This window comes from Diadema antillarum, unplaced genomic scaffold (assembly GCF_040938485.1).
Source record: "Diadema antillarum isolate AM-2024a unplaced genomic scaffold, OU_Dant_1.0 scf00000132, whole genome shotgun sequence".
Classification (NCBI taxonomy): Eukaryota; Metazoa; Echinodermata; class Echinoidea; order Diadematoida; family Diadematidae; genus Diadema; species Diadema antillarum.
The window spans coordinates 1,142,152-1,164,793 of NW_027271021.1; the positions used below are offsets into that span (position 1 = coordinate 1,142,152).

The 22,642-nt window shown below is 38.3% G+C and overlaps 1 protein-coding gene across 1 annotated transcript; it reads right to left on the bottom strand.

Moving 5' to 3' along the window:
* Positions 1 to 1,983: 1,983 nt before the first annotated feature.
* LOC139720701 (hydroxyacyl-coenzyme A dehydrogenase, mitochondrial-like) lies at positions 1,984 to 18,385 on the bottom strand. The gene is made up of 8 exons (XM_071632056.1): positions 18,199 to 18,385; positions 15,765 to 15,893; positions 13,231 to 13,388; positions 6,388 to 6,514; positions 5,224 to 5,313; positions 4,215 to 4,287; positions 2,816 to 2,932; positions 1,984 to 2,115 (listed from the first exon to the last, which is right to left on the bottom strand). The coding sequence occupies exons 1-8, from the start codon at positions 18,313 to 18,315 to the stop codon at positions 1,994 to 1,996; spliced, it is 933 nt and encodes a 310-aa protein (XP_071488157.1). The 5' UTR covers positions 18,316 to 18,385; the 3' UTR covers positions 1,984 to 1,993.
* Positions 18,386 to 22,642: the final 4,257 nt, after the last annotated feature.

The following is a 22,642-nucleotide window of genomic DNA, read 5'->3' on the forward strand; positions in this document are numbered from 1 at the left end:
GTACAATCCAACTAATCTCAACATATCAATCACTTTCATTTCTGTAATGAAGACATAACATTACATGTGGTCAATTTGGTAAAGTCATACAATGTACAAGTAAATCAAATTGCAAAATTAAGTTTGCCAATCTATGACAAATTGGCTGGTGACATACACTATGAAAAAACAACAACACTTTTTTGGGTCAATAAGATATAAAAACAGTCATTTACAGGTACACACACCTTTCGCTAGAGTAATCCTGGCTGCAGAGAAAGCATGCCAAATTTTTACATTCAACCACTACTGTGATCATAACCTTTCATATTTGTGAGGAAAATAGACACTATAACTTAAGGCGAAGAGTTGAATGCCTCTGCACACAAGTTTCAGCATTTGAATAAACACACACATAAAGAACTGATTGCTCTTTTGCGCTTGTTCGACAGCCAAATGGAGCTTTTTTGAGAGAGAGAAGTAAAAACAAATGGAGTTTTGTAAAAGTATGCTACATCCAAGACCAGTTCACACCAAAGGCATGCCAAGTCACCGAGAAAGAGATAAAACAATTCATAATTCAAATTGAACAATGATAGTACGTAACTGCAATCGTGTAAGAATCAATACATACACATGAAATAAGAACTCTCTTGAACAAGGGAAATAATACTCTCTCTGGTGGACAATGTGTGAATGGATCCTGATATCAAGAAAATAAAATCAATTATCAAAAATTATCTAATACATATTTCAAACATTATTGCAATTTGTTTCTTCAATTGAATACCACTCCTTCGTTTGCTTGGTGATGCCACATATTTCATGATTGAAACATGTGGATGCATTAAACTTAAAAGCACAGATGCCATCTCTCCTGGAAGTGAAACATGACCCTCCCTGACCCTACAACAGCCACTGCATATCATGTCAATTTCATCATATTATGTGTTTCAGTCAGGATCCATATTCTTACACTGCAAGCCCTGCAAAGTCTAGACCAGCCATAGTACAATTTTTTCCCTTTCCATTCACCAGGAAGCAACTCATTAGACCAATACGGAGCACTTGCTGTTGTTGTTGTTGTTGTTGTTGTTGTTGTTGCTGCTGCTGCTGTTGTTGTTGTTGTTGTTGGTGGTGGTGGTGGTGGTGGTGGTGGTGTTTATGTTAGATATTTTCTGTGTTCATGACTAGGGATTGCCTGTGCACCTATTTACCCCCCTTGAAATCTTCAATGCATCAAATACAGTGGTCTTAGTCTACAGTGGTCTTAGTCTCGCTGACTAGCAAAATGAAAAATGGAGGGGAAAATCATTCAAATGGATTTCCCAAATACAATACCTGTGTAGGCTGCGACTGCCAGACAATATCAACATCCTGAAGAATGCTATGACATTGGTACTAAAGAGAGCTCACAAGTGCATACTCTGTGAACTCATCAAGGCTGAGCATGAGAAGTACAGCTAATGAATACATTGCCAAAATAAACTTACATGACAACAACAACAACAAAACTATTCTGTAAGTTTTCTCATCACCAATAAACATTCAATGAGGTAGCAACAGCTGCTATACCTTGACAACAAAAATCACACTGTGAAATCAGCAAATGGTGGTACAGATTACTGAGGTTTGCAAAACAAGAGAACAACCAATTTTTATGGTAAAAGAAACAAAATTAAAGACTAATATTCGATCCACATCATGCTCTTCAGTGAGATTCCAATTCAAAATGAATTGCTCGAGATCATCGCTGATCATGATCCCCAGATCCAGGAATATTGAGAATATGGAAGCTGTCTTTACTATTTGTCATTTGCCCATTTAATTTTCTTCTTCACTGAGAAACATTAGTGAAGAGACCTTTTGTCATAACACAGGTGGTATCTGGACTCAGTCCGACATTAACAGTAAGTGTTAATGAGCTGTATTCCTCACACATACGACCGTGGCTCCCCAGAGGGGCAGCACGGGATGGAATGTCAGGCGCAGCTCTTGGGGGGGTGGGGGGGGATTACTTCTTGTAGCTGTAGAAGCCTTCACCCGTCTTAATACCAAGCTTTCCCTCAGCAACCAGCTTGTTGATGGTGGGGCTGGGCTTGAAGAGATCTTCATCAGGGTAGTTCTCATGCCATCCTATCAGTGGAAGGAAGTAGCACATGCAAGATTCATAATTAATAACCAACAAATTTTCAGAATCAATAACCAACAATTTTTTTTTTTAAATAAAAAAGTTATGAAGGGTTATTCACAGCCATTTCAAGCCTCCAAATCCCGTTTAAAAGAGATCCCATCTCTCTGGCATATAATGGTACTGTTTATGGATACCACAAGGGCAAAGGTAACATACTCAATCGAGAAATTGGTCTTTACATTCGACAAGCTTCCCCTACAACAGTACATTTGTGTAGGTTACATTACCTCCAAGATGGAATTGATATCAAGCAGCAGATAAGATCTATCACGTAATACATTGTAAGCATGCTGCATATTACATCAAAATCATTCTACTTTGGGGCTATTCTAAAAACCCTTTTCTGCCCCATTTCATGACAGCAGGCTTGTTCTTCATTTTATTTCACAACACTTATAACAAGTTTTCCCTTGTCCCAGGTAATCATACTGGTTACTAAGAGAGATATAATGAAGATGATTTTGAAAAAAAAGAAAATGCAATTTCACTGCAAAATAGAATATCTCTGTAGAAAACCTCTGTGGAAAAAACAAAGCCAATGAGACCAGATCTATAAAAAATTTTTAACATGCTTCCTCATTTTTATCAAACTACTCAACATCCAAATGTCACAACACCAGCTACCACACAACTTGAACCTACCATCAAGGATGAACTTGATGACATCAATTCCTACGTAGTCGGTCAGTTCAAAAGGTCCCATAGGATAACCAGCACCTAGCTTCATCCCGGTATCAATGTCTCTAGGTGTGGCATCCCCTGTGATGGAAAGAGGTGGTAGGAATATGAATGGTCACTTGTACACAGTAATGGCATGGCCATCCTTATTCCCGTACAGGAAACAACAAGGAACACAAGTTGACAGCATGTCTATTAACCCTGACTAGCTAAATAGGCCGGAAGGGGGGAGGGGGGGCCTCAGAGGCCCCCCATCGAAATTCCGCGCAATGTGTCGCCATCATGAAAAGCCATCGCCGCGATATTTCATGACTCTTTTCTTGCGAGTATCCCCGCATCTTTTGACACCAAATTTGTGATAGATACGCGGTTCCAAAGTTACACATAATGTGCATGTCTGACCAAAAATTGCTCAAAAACGTGAATGCGTGCACAATTTCAATGCAAATTGTGCTTACACTCAAATTTCATAAATGCCTGATTATCTTTTGGTTTTATTGATAAAAATCAACCAATAACATACTTTCATGCTTTGATCAATGTCATGGAAAAAAGTTGAAAAACAAAGAAATACATAAGAAATTAAAAAAACAATAAAATACCTAAGAACTTTTTTTTGATGGCCCAGTTTTTTTTTCACTTACATTTGCTAAGGACACTAGAAAGAATATTGACACAAAAATGTGCCTGTTTGGAGTTTCATTTAGTTATTCATAGCAAATAGTCTGATTTCATGCATAAATTATGCATAAATTAGCATAAATTAGCAAAAAATGAATATATATATATATTTTTTTTAAATCAACTTTACCGTCTCGAGATTGTGTCACAGGCAATGTATGTGTCCATTTTCACTACGATCGCACAGTCGACGGCCAAGATCGGGGGGGGGGGGGGGGGGGGGGGGGGGCCCTCGGAGGCTCCCCCAAGGTTCTATCACCTACTTAAATAGCCCGGCCTAGTTAGGGTTAAGTCACTTAATGAATGTCTAAATAATGTAGCTACAACTGTGTAAAACAGTGACTACAAGCTATCTCACCATCTCTCCACTAGTATGACATTTAGAGGTAGTAGACTGTACAAACAAGTCATCGAACCATTCAGAATGGTAAGAAAAAATGGATGAACTACAGATGTCATTTCTTGCTGAGTACATCAACTACATGTATCTATTTTACTCCACCTCTACTTTGAGACAATGGCACTGAGGGATAGGATTATCATTTTAAATGAAGGATGGGATTTTGGATTGTGGTGTAGTTCGGTCACAATATGACATCACTTGACATCATGCAAAAGAAGTAGGCAGAAAAACAACAACAACCCCTCCTATATCCCCCTCCAGATTCTACAACTACATTACCTCTCTCCAGCATCCTTACGGCCTCACACATGTATGGCACAAGAAGTCTGTTGACAACAAACCCTGGGGTATCCTATGTGAAGGGGATAAGATGGGACCACAATCAGATTACACAACGATAATATGGCAAATTTATGCAATCTTCCAAAGATTACAGTGTAAAGACCGGTCAAGTCGAACCTCTCCTGACATGGTACACTAATATATATGGTACATATGGTACTAGAACGTATGGTACTTATAAATTGCCAAAATGGACTATCTTGTAAAAATGTAATCAAATAAACACATCACTTTGCCATCTTGTTGAATGCCAACAGAAAAACAGTGTCTGCATTGTAAGGCTTTAATTATTCTCATCTACATGAATTAAGTCAAAGTTTTAGCTGGGATTAAAACTTGACATCTCAGTCTTCTAAGAAAAAAAAAGCCACAGAGTTCACAACAATTTCACTATCCATGCTATGTATGTAACGCAAAATTTTTCTACACATAAAATTGTGAAATTTGATTAAGACTCCCTGTGATTCTTTAAATGGAGGCAGGGGGTCTTATCGGATCAGCTATGCCTTTTGAAGACAAATGAATACATGAAAACTTGAAAAATCAACAATCCATTCTAAAACATAATAATTTTTTTATTTTTTTGCATCAGGAGAATTTGTACCTTTGGTTCCTAATCCATCATTCTGAAATCTGCATTAACAATTTTTGGCCTTGATGAGGTGATGTTTGCAGTTATGCATTTATTTTTTTTTCTGATCTATGCAATCAACACTGGAAATCTGTATCAAAAAAGTCTGTGACAAATCATACATATATTCATTTTTTTTCCAGTCTTGATATAATGGTTTGAGAGTGGAACAATATTAGCATTCCATTTGAGAGCATATTTTGCTCTCATAAGTTCTTCGTTTTGCATAGACAGGTCTAATTGTCATCTTCCTCACTGACACGATGACCTACTCATCCACGGGAAATACCACTTAGGAGAGGGGTGCATACATACTTTGCATGTGATGGGGACTTTTCCCATGGCCTTTGAAAACTCCATCAGGCTCTCGTACGTTTCGTCACTCGTTTGGTTAATCCTTACAACCTGGAAAAAAAAGAGAGCATAAATTGATAACACAGGAAATGTCACTCTTTCATATTTGTGAGTTGTACAGTAAGAATAAGTGTTCAGTCATCATTTTGAGACATCTGAACTCCCACATTCAATCTCTACTCCATTGCTGTGCATGAAGTTAATGCCTATTTCTCACTTTTTGTAAATTACATGGACACGTCCCTCAAACATTTAAAATAAATGTCTTTCATTTCATCATTTATTTGCCTATGAGTTCAGCTGAGCTGACAGTGGCGTATGCAAGCCTTATATCTACATTTGTACCTGGTGGCATTTTCTTGTCTCCACACTCCTGCATCTTGTCTGCTGAAATGCTCTAATTGTACTCAAATGTATTAGGATTAAATCCCTGCACTAAAACAGGACATAGTCTGAGAACTTGATATTGACCTGTGACCCCTAACCTCCATAACATCGCAGCGAAGACTAACTCAGTTCACTGCTCTGTCCTAGTCTATACCTGTAACAAATATGATTATAATTATTCCATTCAATATTTCAACAGTTTCTGCTGACACTTGCATGAGTCCAACATATCTTGAACTTTGACCTTTGGCTTTGATCAAATATATCTTTACCAGTTAGACAAAATAAAAATCAGTTGTTTGAAGCATCAAGGCTGATGTGTGTGAGAGATAAAAGAAGAGTATTTTATAAGATATAGGGGATTGCTTGTCATAGACTGACCAACAGATGGCAGCAGACTGTGTGTCAAAACATTACAGGCAGGCATGAAGATATCAATGTCACCTGGTATCACACTATGATACACACACTTCTATCATAGCCCCTCCCTCTAAAACACTTCTCATGGATATTAATGAGCATTTAATCATAAGAGTCCGAAATAATTCAGTAAGGGTCAATTGCAAAGCACTAATATTTTTTTGTAGACCAGGGCCTTGTTTTATGAAGAGTTATAATTGATTATATAGTTGATTTCAATCATAAGTCTATGGCAGCCTGTGTGTTAAGGAAATTTAAAATCGATTATATCATTTGATAAAATGGGGCCCTGGAGCAAGTTGGCCAAATTGTTATTACCTCAACCAGCTTCATCATAGGCACTGGATTAAAGAAGTGAAGGCCACCAAACTTCTCTTGTCGTGATGTCGCACTTGCAATGGCAGTGATTGAAAGTGATGATGTATTGCTCGCAAATATTGTGCTCCTACAGGATGAAAAGAAAAAATTAAAATGTCGCTGGACTGGTCACAGACAAACGTAACTGAAAAACTGTTAGAAAAAACTGTTTACATAATTCAATAAAACAATGTTTTTAAACACATTTAGTGCTAGTTAAAAGAAAAAAAAATGCTTGGTAAGGCTCCCTATCTTGGTCATATTTTATAAAACAATTTCATTTGCAGCTCCCTGATGTAATACATTTGATGGTCACTGAAATAGAGCACCTGGGGGGCATTTCATGAAGCGTTTTGGTCGGATATTTTCCTGACAACTGTTACAAGCTGCTGAAATCCTTGCATCTGATTGGCTGAGAGCAAAATTTGTCTGACAACTTTGTCGGACAAAATGCTTCATGAAATGCCCCCCTGGCCTTGTGTGGCCGGGTGATTGACCAGCTGTGCTGACCTTGTCATATAACAACAACATCTCTGAAAAATCAAGCTATCAAAACAGTAATTTTAATCATGGAATAACTCAGACTGATACCAGTAGACTCCCACTGAACATGGAACAAAAGCTGCAACAGACCTACTGTACACACACGTACAATTGTATGGTACCAGATGCCTCCATTAACAATTGTAGAAGGGACATACAAATAAAGCAATTTGAGTACATGTGCCACATTACACACACTTCTGAAACACAAGACCATTTACCTTGTGTTGCAAAGTAGTTAGTGATGGATGAGTTCACTCTAAGTGGTTCATTACATAATGGCATCATTTTCCGCTCTTTGATCTTTGCTACAGTCACTGCACTTTTCTGAGAAGCATGCAATCATCCTGTGGTATCATTTCTTTTCTTTTTTTTTCATACAGCATACAACCCTACAATAATAATACAGTGCTCACTTGTTAATGAGGAACTGCTTTAGCAGGAACCCCATTCTATTCATAAATAACTAGAAATGTCGCTACGGCGACTGGTGTATGCCTCCGCAATAATGCTTGGTTCTCCTAATAGGTCTATAGTACAATGTCTTGACAATGTGTGATGACAGTTTCACACAATTGGCAAAACATTAAAATGACAGGTTTGCCACAAATGTGCTGAATGTTCACTTTCCTAGAACTAGGTTCAATTGGATGAATGATTAAAACGTCAGAGTGCAGGTATTGGGGGGAACTGATCATTTTTACTTGACTTTTGCCCCTTTTATTGGTTTATGCATTGAGTAATTTTCAACGTATTGAGAAAAAGTATAATTTCAGTACCAAATGGTAAAATAGTATTATCTAAACCTGGCCTTTGACCTTTGACCTCACAGTTCCAAAGAGAATCACTGTTAGGTAGAACATGCTTAAATATGTAAGTTTCATGATAATACCTTGAGTTACTTTTGAGATATGGAGGAAGAAGTGCAATTTAGCACTTTCACTTGATCTTTGACCTTTTGGCAAGAAACTTCCCACAGAATATATATTGGGTTATACATGCATACATCAAGTTTTTACAAAAAATCCTTCAGGCATTGCATAAATATAAGGAAAGTAGTGATATTTTGAGGAGTTGACCTTGACCTTTGACCCCCTGACCTTTGACCCATGACCCCCAACTTCCCTAGATAATCACTGCCCATCGGTACATGCATATATACTAAGTTCCATGAAGATACCTTGAACCATTTGCGAGATATGGAGAAAAACATGAAATTTCAACCTTTTTTTCACAAAATAACCTGTGACCTTTGACCTTTGACCCCGTGACCCTAAAATCTAAGCAAAGTATTATCCCCCAGGTTATACCCTCATACCAAGTTTGATGTAAAACCACCACACGGTTCTTGAGATATCGACAAAAACAAAACGGGACGGACGGACGGACGGATGGACGACCCGAAAACATAATGCCTCCGGCCACTTCGTTGGCGGAGGCATAAAAAATGCTGTTGAGGTGTCACAGTGTGATGTACAATTGTCCTATTCCCAGTTTAAAGTTATACAACGTGGGTTTGGGAACATTTTCTAATGTGTGTGTGTGGGGGGGGGGGGGGGGGGAGGAGATCACTGACCCATAAACACCCCCCCCCCCCTCCCACTCACATTAGAAAACATTTCACAGTCCCTTTAATATACATTATTATTATTATTACAGTACTACTATTTTATTCAGCATTTCAGACATATGATATGCACATATATATGTACATGGGTAAACACAATACAGATTTGAATCAGCATAACAAAAATGTAAGATTAAATTATAACACAGAGACAAAGCACAAATGAGAGAGGAGAAAAAAAAACCAAAAACAAACCTAGATTGTGAGGTATGGAAAACAGGGCTGCCAGGGGCAAGAAAAGGTAAACATAACTCTAAACTCGGAATAGTGTGTCCTACATCACACTGTGGCACCTCAACAGTGCTTTAATTTTTCTATTTATAAGCCTGTAATAAATTCAACCACCTCCATGTTTCAAATGCTTTGTTGAATACAGAATTCAAGATTGGTTTCATGCTTTCAGTTCCATGAAAAATCAAAAAAATTACAACAAATCTGAATCTCTTTCTTGTTACTATGCTAGGTGTACCTCATAGATACATAAATACTTAGTTACTTTCGCGGCATGAAACTATCGCGAATAGGAGCCACTCCCACAACATTGTGCCCCTGGGGGGCAGCCGGGGACCCAAGTGGGCAATGGTGTCCACTATATTAGTAACAATTCTACTCTCTAGCAATAATATCTGTCAAGTTTGGTGAAAATTTGACCGCATGTTTACAAGGAAAAAAAAAAATCAAAATTTGAAAACTGGGACACAATTTGAGTACCCCTTCTTGCCACCTCTGGATCTGCTATGAACAAACTTGATATTATAGTCACCTACTCATCGCACTATTTTTCTAAGCTCTATCACTTCTGTTCTAGAGACGAAATTTAAAGATTCCTTAATTTTCTAAGTTATGCACAGGCTCAGAGAGAAAGCCTCTACTGCACAAACCATGCCCAAACCTGATACTGTAAGTTCAGCTTTTAAGCAATACGCACCCCTCTCCCCCTTTAAAAAGAAAAAGAAATGAACAAATAAATGGAAAATAATTACAGCAATGCTTTTTGTAATTGAGACACAGACACCCGGCAATTATCCCTCTCAAGTGTTCAGTCCTCATACATTGAGTCATAAAGCTAAAAAAGTGCTGATTTATGCAATGCTGGTGTCAGTATGTTGCTGATGTGTCCAAAGTGAAACAGTTGAGTGTGTACGGTAGTGGTTCAGACTGACTCACATACATGTAGTCATTGGCTCATGACATGATTGACAGAAGAGTGTGTAAATCCTCAACTCCCACTACGTTTTGTTCAAGGATCATGGGGAAGGTGTCTGAAAAGGAATTGCCATTGAACAGAGATCAGTACCTAATCCCCCTAATCCCTATTGTGTTACCATGACCATCCTGTTGGAATGAGGCACCTTGCTACACCTGAGTAGGCTTGCTGACTTCATAACTTGTAGTCTGAGTTTTTATGGATTACAAAATGCTGATGAAAAGTGCAGGAAATTATTAAAGCTAACATTATGCCTCAGCCTGGGCATGAAAAGGGTTAGGCAATATACAGTACACAGCAGGCAGTCTCATTCATACTGAATGATACAAGACCAGATCAGTTTGGGTGGTATTTTTTTTTTTAAAGTTATAATACATATTTTGGCTATAATTGGGGGGGGGGGGGGGGGGGGGGGGGGGGCTTTAGTATGTCTACCAATAGTTAATGTATGCACTGACATAGCAATGCAATGCACCTGACATATTGCAAAATCTATTGAATCATTTCTGCTAATTTTATAAGCCCCCCCCCCCCCCCCCCCCCCAGTTACAGCCGACATAAGTTACAGCATTTAAACTCAATATGATGCCTACAGATACCAGTAAATGTAGTTGCTAGAGAAGGCAAGTGCTTATCAATATATCATTCACACTCCCAATACATGCGCCATAATTCAGTCAGATCATTTGATTCGCTTTATCCCGAGTGGTTCCCAATTGACGTGTTCTCTTATTCTTTTCTTAAATTTGTACATGTATATAGATCTCAGTTATGTTTGGATGTTCACACTGTATGTTTTACTGTCTTGGAAACAGACAGAAATGACTGTATTTCATTTGTAATATATGTTCAATGCGGAAAATTCCCCATAAATTCATCTGAATTTGAATTGAATATAATTTGATATCATGCAAGTAAGTGATGTAGGCATGATTAAGTGCAGCTCAAGACTCTCTCACGTGCCTCTCTGCAGAGTGCATACCAATGTGTGACTAGCACCTTGCACTTTCATGGAGATTTGTATGTACATGGCCAAATTACATCCACATGCTGATGGCAGCAGCTGGTATGGGACTAAGGGAGAAAATATGCTGGCAGCCCTCAAGAGTTTCACCTCACAAAGATATAAATTACATTTTCTCCTACTCAGAGAGAAGATTATAATCTGAGGAGGAAATGAATTCACACTCAATATGTATCTGACATAAATTGCAGTGCACCAAGTTAGTCAAAAAAAATGCAGTGAGTGTAGCTTATGGATATTGCAATGAATCTGCATAATGCTGGCAATCTTCTTCTTTTTTTCTTTTTTTTGTAAGAGTAACAACTGACATCTAGCACACAGCACCTGCTAAAATGTAATGTGAATTTTAGCTGGATGTGCACAATAAAGGAAGCTATCACTACCACACATTGCAATACCATTTCACACCACGCGTCTTTAAACACAAAACCTACATTTGTGGGTTGGGAAGAGCTGCTTTACAAATTTCGCAGAACTGGTGTTACTAATAGATTTGCACGATTCTAGAGTAATGCTGATGGAAGTGATGTTTTGAGAGAAATTGTCTTCATTTTATCTGACCTTTATATACAGTTAGTAATAATCATACTGTTGGATAGCATGGACATCCAAAAACTCAATATTTAATGACAGAATAGGTTTGCTAATGACCTGTTGAAAGCTAAAAACCACCGTCATAGAAAAAGGAAAGAAAGCGGGAGTAGTTATTACATATGATTACAAGTCCTGTCTGAAAAATCTTGTAAATTCTACTTCAGGACTATCAAAATGTTGAATATCAGAGGTGGTATTTCTTGTCTGTTTCCCATATGAAATGAACACCAATCATATGTCTTGTGAGCTTGTGTCACATTATTGCAAAACAAATAGAGATCATTGCTTACTGCTACACATTTTTCCCCTTTTTTTCCCCTCTTTTTCTTTTTTACTGTGATCATGCAAAGTATCATAGGACTGCAGGAATTATGTACTTCAGATTACAACATTTCTTTCAATAGCATGGTATAATACCATGTAATATTCACATCAATTGAATTACACTCTTTTGAAATTTTGCACGATTGAAGAATAATGTCTCCAAATGTTGTGTTTGAAATCTTAAAGGGACTGTACAGTACTGGTTGAGGTGAGGATTCCGGTTTGTAACATTTTTTGGTGAGATAATGAGAAACCTCTTATGAAATATAAAAGAAGTATGTAATTTCAAGAAGGATTCAACATTTATTTGAAGAAAATTTGTCTTGAAATGATTGAGATATCCAAAAAAGTGATCCTAATAAAATTGACAGATCTTGACTTTTATTAGGACCTCTGTTTTACCTTGTTTTTAGATATCTCAGTCATTTCAAAACCGATTTTCATCAAATAAACTTTTGATTCCCTTTAGAATTGTACGCTCTTTAACATGTCATAGAGTGGGTTCTAAATATCTCACAAAACGTTACAAGCTGAATCCTCACCTCAACCAGTACTGTACAGTCCCTTTAATGGTAACATGCCGTAGAGTTTTTTTTTTTAAGAAATGAAAAGTTAACCCCATGTCACTTGAGAATACACTCTCTTTCTGTACCAAAATAAGGATTGGAATTTTTATGGGGTCCAGATAAATTTAATGGAAATATATAGCACTGCTTAACGCTCCATCACAAAGAAGTTTCCAGTTTTGTCATTTTGGGGAAAGGTCTGTATCACCAGCTTTTACAAACTTGAGATAGGAAAATCTAATTGTAAGGGTTGCAAAGGGGACACATAACTTTAAATCAAGCCAAATCATCTGGTTAATGCTCTTGCTGGTACAAAAAATAAAATAAAATAAAATAAAATAAAATGAAAAAGGCAATGGAATTCATCTCCCATACTAGTGGACACTTCTGCTGATGTTGTGATCCCACAGATACACATACTAATCTGCAAACCATCTTACCTGTACAACCCCTATACCTGTGACTACACCATTGTGCATTCAACCTTTGATCATTGCCTTCCTTATCTTAAGCTGGCAAGGAGATTTAACTCCAGCTATAACTACATTGATCATCACTGAGGTGCAACAGCATAAGGTTTACTGAGCAGTAATTTTGCCAGCAAGAAACAAAAAGGACTATGGCAAAGAATGGTGCACTTAAAATTATGTAATTACATCTAGGGAGATGCAGCAAGGAAGAGTGAGAAATGGTACCTAAATGTCAAGAATTTACACTGTGGTTTACAATATTCAGTGTTATTGTGCAAGTCTTTAAGAGCAAGCGTTTTTCAAGTCTACTATATAATCAAAGGATTTTTTTTTCTTCTTCTTTTCCTCAATTCATTCCAGTTAAGTTGACCATGGAAGATGTTTAATGTGATAAAAACTGATCAAAAAAGGTAATAGACATCTGAATGGTGATGGAATGGCCGACTTACGCTGGGGCTGCCCTGTCCAGTCTGGCAAACAGGTCTTTCTTGATCCCGATGTTCTCGATGATGGCCTCGATGACCAGATCGGTATTCGTCACTGCCTCCTCGGCATTGGTCTCCATCTTTATCTGGCCCAGGGTGGAGTTCACAAACTCTGTACCCCCCTAAACGCATTACATTAGTGAGTGAGAGACGGAGTAGAGAATCAACATCACCCTTGATGACTGGACAACTATTAAACCACACCACAAAATACTGCCTTCATTTTTACACTTCTCATATTTGCACATATTTCCCCACAGACCCTTCACTGCAATGAGAAAATATAGCCTTTTGTAACCTCTAGCATATTATGTCTTACACTGTAACTTTGCCACAACAAAATTAGCCAGTTATTATGAAATAATCACAAGCATCATTTGTGTGAGAGTTGCATCAGCAAGTTGGGTTAAACAATCTCTCATGTGCATATTGAATGATCAAGAATGAAATATCCTTGTGCGCCCTAGCTGGAGAGAAATGATGTAATACACTCCCCTTTCAATAATGCTCTGTTACTTCTGTGGTACATTAACCATTGAAATGTATGTGTATATGTAATAATTAGACAAATTTGTATAGCGCAGCTACTATGTAAATATACTCTACTGCGCTGTGATGTAACAGAGCTCCTGTCACTGATTAGACACACGAAAATAAATAACAAATTAATCAAAGGCTTCTGAAAAAAGATAAGTCTTCAATAAAGATTTGAAGACAACAAGTGATGATGCCTTCCTCAGTTTCTCAGGTAATTTATTCCAAAGTTTTGGAGCAGCACAGCTGAAGGCACAGTCCCCTAAAGTTACTTTCGTTTTTAAGTGAGATTGCTTTAGAAGCAACTTATCCTGTGTACTTTGTAAATTATGAGAATATGAGTGTGATTTCATTGATATCAATTCTGATAGATAACCAGGTGCTTGACCATACAATACTTTATAAACGAGTATCAAAATTTTAAATACAATTCTCTGTCTTACTGGCAACCAATGTAACTTCTTCAAAACGGGTGTAATATGTGAAAATTTTGACGAACTGAACACAAGTCTTGCACATGCATTCTGTACACGCTGAAGCTTGTACAGAATGTACACGATGTACTTTGGTATCAATATTTTGTGTGTGTTTCAGTCACAAAATACCCCCCCCCCCCCCGACCTCCACCACCACTGCCCAAATTACAATTTATAACAAACATTGTTATACGGGGTGTCCCAAAAAAAGCGGAACGATGGATTTTCAGTACCTTGCTTTCTAAAAGTGATATATTTTTTGACATCATTAGAAAGAACATCTTCCGCAGAAGACCATGATACCAAAATCATTAAAGTTGGTTCAGTACTCTTTATTCTACGCCAATTTCTGTAAATGCAGTCATTTTCAATTTTTTGCGACTTATGAGATAATAATTTGGGCGCGACACGCGTTCCATACGGTGAATTGTGTAAGCTCGTTGATCCATGTCAACAAAAGATAACGCTTTCATATTGGGAGCGCGCACACACACACACACACACTGTTTTTTCCTGGCCCGTGCCCAATGTGAAAGTTGTATCTTTTGTTGACATGGATCACCGAGCTTACACAATATTCACCGTATGGATCGCGTGTCGCACTCAAATTATTATCTCATAAGTAGCAAAAATCCGGCGAAATTTGACAATGACTGCATTTTCAGAAATTGGCGTAGAATAAAAACTACAGAACTAAATCTAATGATTTTGGTATCATAGTCTTCTGCGGAAAATGCTCTTTCTAATGATGTCAAAAGATATATAACTTTTAGACCGCAAGGTACTGAAAATCCACCGTTCCGCTTTTTTTGGGACACCCGGTATACATCAAAGTCAACATTCTATTAAAACATCTGAGGTTTACAATTGATTACTGCAAATGCAAAATGTGCAAAATGAAATCTGTTCTTGTGCCAAACTTGGATGAAATATGGTTAAGACTGATGTTCTTGTAATGTCCATCTATATATCTGGATGATCAGACCAGAGCCTTCCTTCTATCATTGGTGCTTAAAAGGAAATTGAGATGGTACAGAGTATGGCAAGTCACAATATCCAATGGACTCATATGAGCTGTTCCGCAGGGAACAGTGGAGGGGAAGAGAAAGATGGGAGAGCATGGACAGGGGAAAAGATGAGGACATTGAATTTCTGGGAATGGGCTCAAAAACATGTGCAGGGACCCAAGGCCTGGCACAGCAGTGCAATGAAAGGAGTACCGATGCGTCATTGGTGCAATGATCGTCGAGGTTGCACCCTGATGGCGCCATCTGGAGCTACGGCCAGAAGATGATAGTTGTGTGTGATTTTGTGTCATGTGTGTGTGTGTGTGTGTGTGTGTGTATGACATGTTATGGCAAACATGCCTAAACACAACAATGGTTCAGTGCAGATGGAGCTTCTTTTTACAATAACAATTATATTTCTTAATAATCTTTTCTTGTTTTACTCTGTTTTGTTTTTCTTTTGTTGTTTTTCTCCACTCACATCTGGATCATCGGCATACTTTTTCTTGGCGACACGGGCCAGGCTCTTCTGGATGTAAGCCTTGGACTTGTCCAGGATCTCTGCAGTTGTGTCCACCACTGTAACACTGTGGCCCGTTTGGGCAGCAACCTGTCAATTATTGAACAGAGTAACATCACTTTGGATTGTAATTTGATCAAATTGCAAAGTCATCGTCTGAAGAAATGCCTGTGAGCTCTTCTGCTGACATTTCCTATTCCATGCTAAAAATAAATGGGCAGATGTCATGCAGATATATTGCTTCATCAACACTGACAGATTTTAATCAATAATATGTTATTGTTTAACAGTATTATGTGACAGCAATTTTTCTTCTTTTTTTTTCATTAACAATGTTATTGTTACAGCGTTAGGCATAGCCCAACCAGATGCTGTGCTTTGACAGATGGGGCCTCACCATCAAAGTGGGGAACCACAACACAACTACAAAACTTATAATTCATGTTGTAGACATTTGTACATTACTCACATAACATGCATGCTTCAGGGAATAATTTTCAAACTCAAATTTGATTAGCAATTTCAGCTGGTGAAAAATATCTTCAATGATATCCTGTACACTTCTATGTAAGAAAACTGCTACACAAAAGTTAGCTTGTGTAGTGCAAGTGGTGTAAAAATGCATAGCAAATTGCGATGCGGTACCAGGAAAATTATTCCCTGTGCTTATATTACAGAAGGCACATAAGTCCATCTAGAGAGCCCTCAAGATAAGTCCATTGAACAAAAAAAATGGCACTTTCTGGTGCAATTCCCGACCAACCATCGGGGTTCATCGTTGCAGAATTCAAAATGGAGCGTTGACCACTGCATGCAGCAAATGCAAATTATGCGTGCACATGTGTGGCTGGAAGTGCAGCGATCTACTGCGTGCGTGCGCTCTTTGGTAGCAGCACGGTCGACAGCATGACCTCTTGAAAAGTGCATTCCCGATCGCATGAACTCCCTATTATCAGATGTACCGTTCACACATGCTGCATATAATCTTCATTTTCGGTAAGTTGTGAAATGTGTATATGTCAATATCGACAACATAGCTAATATTCAAGCTATGTAGTGTCATTAATGAAGATTACATTTGATGAGTTTGAGGTGACAAAAAATGATGTCAAGTATCAAAACTCAAAGCAATCGTAAAGCGATCGCTGAGCTCTCTTTGTGTTGTGGGCCATTCCAGGACAGCCCTGTCACTATTTAAATACAGCGGCTGGGCTGTGTATACTGTAGTTACATTAGGCAGTAAAGTTGTAGGTTCCGATTAGAGGGAGGCTGGTGATAAAAAGAAGAGGCCAACTAATGATACACAGCATTTACCCAGGCTCATTCAATTCAGGATAAATTTGGTTAAACTAAAATGAAAAAATATATAAATGAACAAACCAACCAATCAACCAATCAATCAAATTCTTACAAGACACAAGTCATCAAAACTTTAACTCACTGTTCATTAGGGTTCTACTTCTACACTAACTATTGAGCCAACTATTGCATTGTCTGTATTGACATGGTACAGTTGAACCTCTCGTATCCGGACAAGTCGGGACCGGGGCTCATCCGGATAAGGGATTTGGCCGGATACGGGAGACTCAATGCTTAATATACATTATACATGAACATATACATACACATGTACTGATGTAGCCCATCATTGTAGTACCACATGTAGTAATGTGTATACTGCAACCTTTTCATTGTTACACTCAGTAACAGACCCCAAAATAGAGGTTCATGTTTGCAAGAATGAAATCATTTTCTTTTATAAATTCTTGGGATGATTTCCCTAAATAATTATTAAGAAATGTATGAAGTAGGTCTTGAAAATAAACAGTACGATTCGACGAAACTACGCTTCAAAATGCGATGATTTGGGGATGTTTGGGGATGTTAAAATGTCTGAAGGTAAGCAATTTGGAAGGAAACTTGATCTGAGTTGATGTAATGTATGTTAATCATGTTGGAAGTAATATGTAATTCATGTGTGTTTGTGTAGGAGTTCTCAAGGAGTTGGGAATCCCCCTTTCCTCCCGTAATTATTAAAAAAAAAAAAATCACGGCGAGATTGCGTCCGTATAATAGAGAGATCCGGATAAAGGGAGGCCGGATAAGAGAGGTTCAACTGTATAGCTGTATTGCAACAAATTGGTAATTTGCTTCAGCACTCCATCCTCTAACTAGACTAGGCGTCTAGCTCTAGCTAGCTCCAGTAAGTAGCTTTGATGAAAGTCAAACCATAATGTGATATCCACATGAATCAATTTCTTTGTCATTTATAAAAGCAATTTAATTGAGTTTCACTGTTAGAAATCTATTTCTAGTCGACCCTGAACAATCCCATCTCATCCTTGCCAACGTCAATTCAAACGGTATGGGACTAAGGGGAGTACCGGCAAGTTACCTGAGCAATTCCAGCTCCCATTTGTCCTCCTCCAATGACTGTTACATGTTTTATGGCAGCCATTCTTGCTGCAGACGTGGCCATACTTCTAGAGATTGCGTTCGTAGTAAATGCCATGTTGAATATGTTCTTTCTGCGCTAAAAATGACGGCCGAAGTGAGCAAAATGCCGAACGTAGAGTTCTTGATTCCCGCACGTGCGTTGAATGACGAGTGCGCCGCCGCCCCAGCAGCCCGGGGGACGATGCGGCGAGCTAGACGGGGCCGAAGCTGGACCGACGCAAGCTAGTAGTACGTGGCTGGCTCGCTGTCGAGGTACGCGAAAGAACGACGTGAAAATGATCTTCACAAGTGGGCGCTTTCAAGTACTGTAGCTTTCTATTTACGTGGTGCGATCGATTGCCTGTGGTGGGTGTCACAGGGGACTTTCCTCTGAATGTGGGGAACGAAAGTCCTCCCTGCGACTGGGATCTTTTCTATAGTCAAAGGTTGACTTTCTCTAAATGCAGCAGATTGTTAGCAGACCATTCACTCATTCAACTCTTTCGACTTGTGCAACTACAGTGCCTCGAAATAAGTAGTCAATCACACAGTGTTCTTACAATGTAACAATCAATAAGATTTATTATACTGGTCTCAAATTGTGGTAGTTTACAACAATAACATAGTACAAACTTGAATACAGATATCCAATTCCACTTGATCTTGAGCTTGGTTACTCTGCTCGGTGGTTTGTCCTAGAAGCTCCCGTGCTTGGTTGCTCTAGGTTGTCGACGATGCCCTGCCTGAAGTAGCGGCTCGTCTCCCCTTTCTTCTGGTCCTCTCTGGAACCGCAAACTGTGGCTCTCTCTGGAACCCTAAACGGTGGCTCTCTCCCTGGAACCCTAAACGGTGGCTCTCTCCCTGGTACCCTAAACGATGGCTCTCTCCCTGGAACCCTAAACGATGGCTCTCTCCCTGGAACCCTAAACGATGGCTCTCTCCCTGGAACCCTAAACGATGGCTCTCTCCCTGGAACCCTAAACACCCTGTTAATTTGATAACATGATACCTCCCTTATAATTTGTGGTCTTTGGTTATTCCTGATTCTATTCATATAACTTAAACAAAACATATCATTACATATTCCATCATATTAACATTGATTAGCCACACATGATTTCCATAATAATGTCTCACCATGGATCATTATCTTTCAATGTTGAATAGGGGTGATTAGTCAGCCCATTAAAATCTAAGCGTTGTTCTAATTCTCTATTTCTTTCACAATGCAATTAAAATTCGGTTTGACATTACAACCATCACACATACAATGCAATATCGGGAATTACATAGGAACTTACAAGGCATAAACAACTTCAATTAAATGATCGTGTACTTACAACAGTTGTTGGTGTTTACACTCGAATCCTCCTAGATTCTCTGCTGGACGGTCAGGCTGTCCAAGCCGAAATGCAACAATCCCTGAATCACACTGATTCCAAATAACACTCGGCTACTCTCTAACTTCGCAATCTCGAAGTAACGTAGCCTGGTCCTGAGTGTTCCGCAAATAATGTGGCATCTGAATTTTATGCCCAAACACTGCATATTTATACATTTGTTGGACCATAGGTCTCCATGTAAAATTAATTAAATGAAGTCAAGTGACTTCCTAGAAAGTTTTCATAGAAGTCCTGCCCCCTTTTCTTATTGGTTGGCGTTTTCTGTCTGTCAAAACTTTCCTGAGTATCTCATTTTGCATTGGTCAAGCCTCTGCTTGACGTCATCACTTCCTGTCCACGGAAACCAAAATTCTTTGAAGTGGTCCTGTTTTGACCTAGCTAGAAACTTGTGTCTGACGTCGTGAATGACGTCTACATACCAGATAGTATGAGGCATACTACCAGGGATACCCTTTCCTCGTGTTTTGACGTCATGTAGGGTTTACTCATCCCCAAAACATTTAATTCCAAATCACTCTCTTTTACTTTGATTGTGCATCGCAACATCTCCTTATATGGTTATTTTGATGCAAGCTTTTGTCTTTAAAGCTGCACTTCTTTTGTAACCATTGCGATAACATCAATTTCTTACATGAGCTACATAATAAACAGTAGTACAATGAGACAAATTATTACGTGACAAATACAAAATATGTCATATCATGACAGTGGGTATACTTTATATGTTCGTTATTCCAAACGTTTATTAATCCGAAAATTAGAAATAAAGTAAGGAATGAATTTAAAAAGGCTCAACGTGCATATCAAGAAAAAAAAAACACGCTCGGTTTTGGAGTATGGAGCATGTGTGTGGGACCCACATCTTCAAAAGGACATCGAAAACCTTGAACAGGTACAACGCAGGGCTCTCCGATTCATCACAGGAGACTACACATCTAGGACCCCTGGCTGCATCACCAGCATGAGGCAGAGGCTAAACCTACCCACCCTAGCATCAAGAAGGCAGGTACTTAAATTATCATCCTTCTTCAAAGCGGTCGAGGAGTTGGTCCCGGGTCTACCCATTGAAAATTTCCTGACCAGAACAAGACCTAAAAGAAATATCAAAATTAAACAGTTCAAAGATTACAAAACTCAGAATATTCTTGAAAGACAAGTGATAAACCACGATAAAGGGTTTAAAGTTCATCATTGCAACACAGAGCAATATAAACATTCATTTTTTGTGAGCACCCCCCTCGCTTGGAATCACCTCCCAGCAACAGTGATCAACAGCCCATCTCCGGAAGTATTCAGAAGCAAGATAGAAAAAAAGCCACCTTCGTTACGATTAATTTAGTTCGCGCCCTCTCTCCCCGCTGCACTATACCACACGGTCCGGCAGCGTATTGATCCAGATCCAGAGAAGAAATTTGGTGGTAACAGGAGTTATACAGTTAACATGGAAAGTTATCAATGATGCAAAGAAGATGTTATGAAAATTAATATTCACGGGGCAACAACTGAAAGACATGGCTGTTATTTGTTGCTGTATACTAGTATGTTTTACGAACAGTACGCAATATTCAAATCATGATTATAGTTCACAATTGACAATAAAAATATATCAAACGGCATATTTTCCTCCAATGCATAGAATATGCAAAGAAATGATCGATATTGTGAACGATTCAAAAAGTGCAACCATGCAGTGTAGGATACGATACAACTGCTGATGTTATTAAAAAGAGTGATTCATGTAATTTGTTCACCTCTTTAATTCAGTTTATGTATTTTCGATGACATATTTCCAGATCAAGTGAAGATTGCAAAGGTAATTCCTGTTTTTAAAAACGGTGATATAATTTGACGAATTGCCGTCCGATAGCAGTTTTGCCGTTTTAGTTTAAAAACTTGTAAACAGCTTTACATTTTTATTTTCATTTAATGTATTTTACCAAAGTATGATATATGAATTTCGTTCGGGATACTCAGTCCTACATCCATTATAGCTCTGCTTGGTTGCACAGTAATGTACTCGATCATAACACCTGTCATGCCAATGATTATTATTTACGTTATGTTAGAACCATAATTATCTGTAAGATTATTTATTTTTTGAAATGTCCATTCATATGGAATGATGTAACGATTGATTTGAGAATGAAACCGTCTCTGAATAGTTTTAAAAGAGATTTCAAAGTTTTACTTTTGACTCATGATATTCTCAATTGAACTGTTTATCAGGTAATTATTGTACTTTGATATTTCTTTAGATCTGTTCAGTTCGTGTGTTTCTTTTTTCCTCTCCATCTCTCTCTCTATCTCTCTCTCTCCCTCTCTCTCTCTCTCTCTTTCTCTCTCTCTTTGCTCTTTACTTTTCTATGCTTCCGAGCTGATATTATGTAGGGCCTGAATTTAGGGTTTAGCGTTTCACAAGGCTTATGGATCTTCCCTGTTAAAGCCCCAAATTCACACAAATTCATGCATTATTATTATTTTTTTTTTTTTTGGTGTTCATCTACTCATTTCTGAATGAAATCAGTATTATTGTTTTATTTTAACTCACTTTTAATTGCTTCCATTGGTTCCACAATTGTTGTATCATAGTCTTTTCATTTTACAATGTTTTGTTTACCTTATTCTCAGTTACCAAAAAAGTGAAATATATATTATGATTCTTGTCGAAAAATGAAATACACTTTGAATTGAATTGAATTGAATTGAATTAAGAATGTTGCTGTAAAAAAGGGGAAAGTATACTTCAAATAGTACGTGATCCCGCAATGCTGCAGTAATATGTTAAACAGGGAGTGATGATGGGTGATGGGAAATGGAAACTGATTGTCTTATCATGCATTTTTTTTTAAAGAATTAGGTGGTATATACACTGGGCAATCTTGCTGCGGGGCCGAGTGTGGAAGCTGTCCCATCCAGCCGTGATGAAACATGACCCGAGAAAGATGTTTTTTCTGTATGATAGTCTAAGCACAAAGAGAGTTGCCGCCTTTTGTTTTCCTT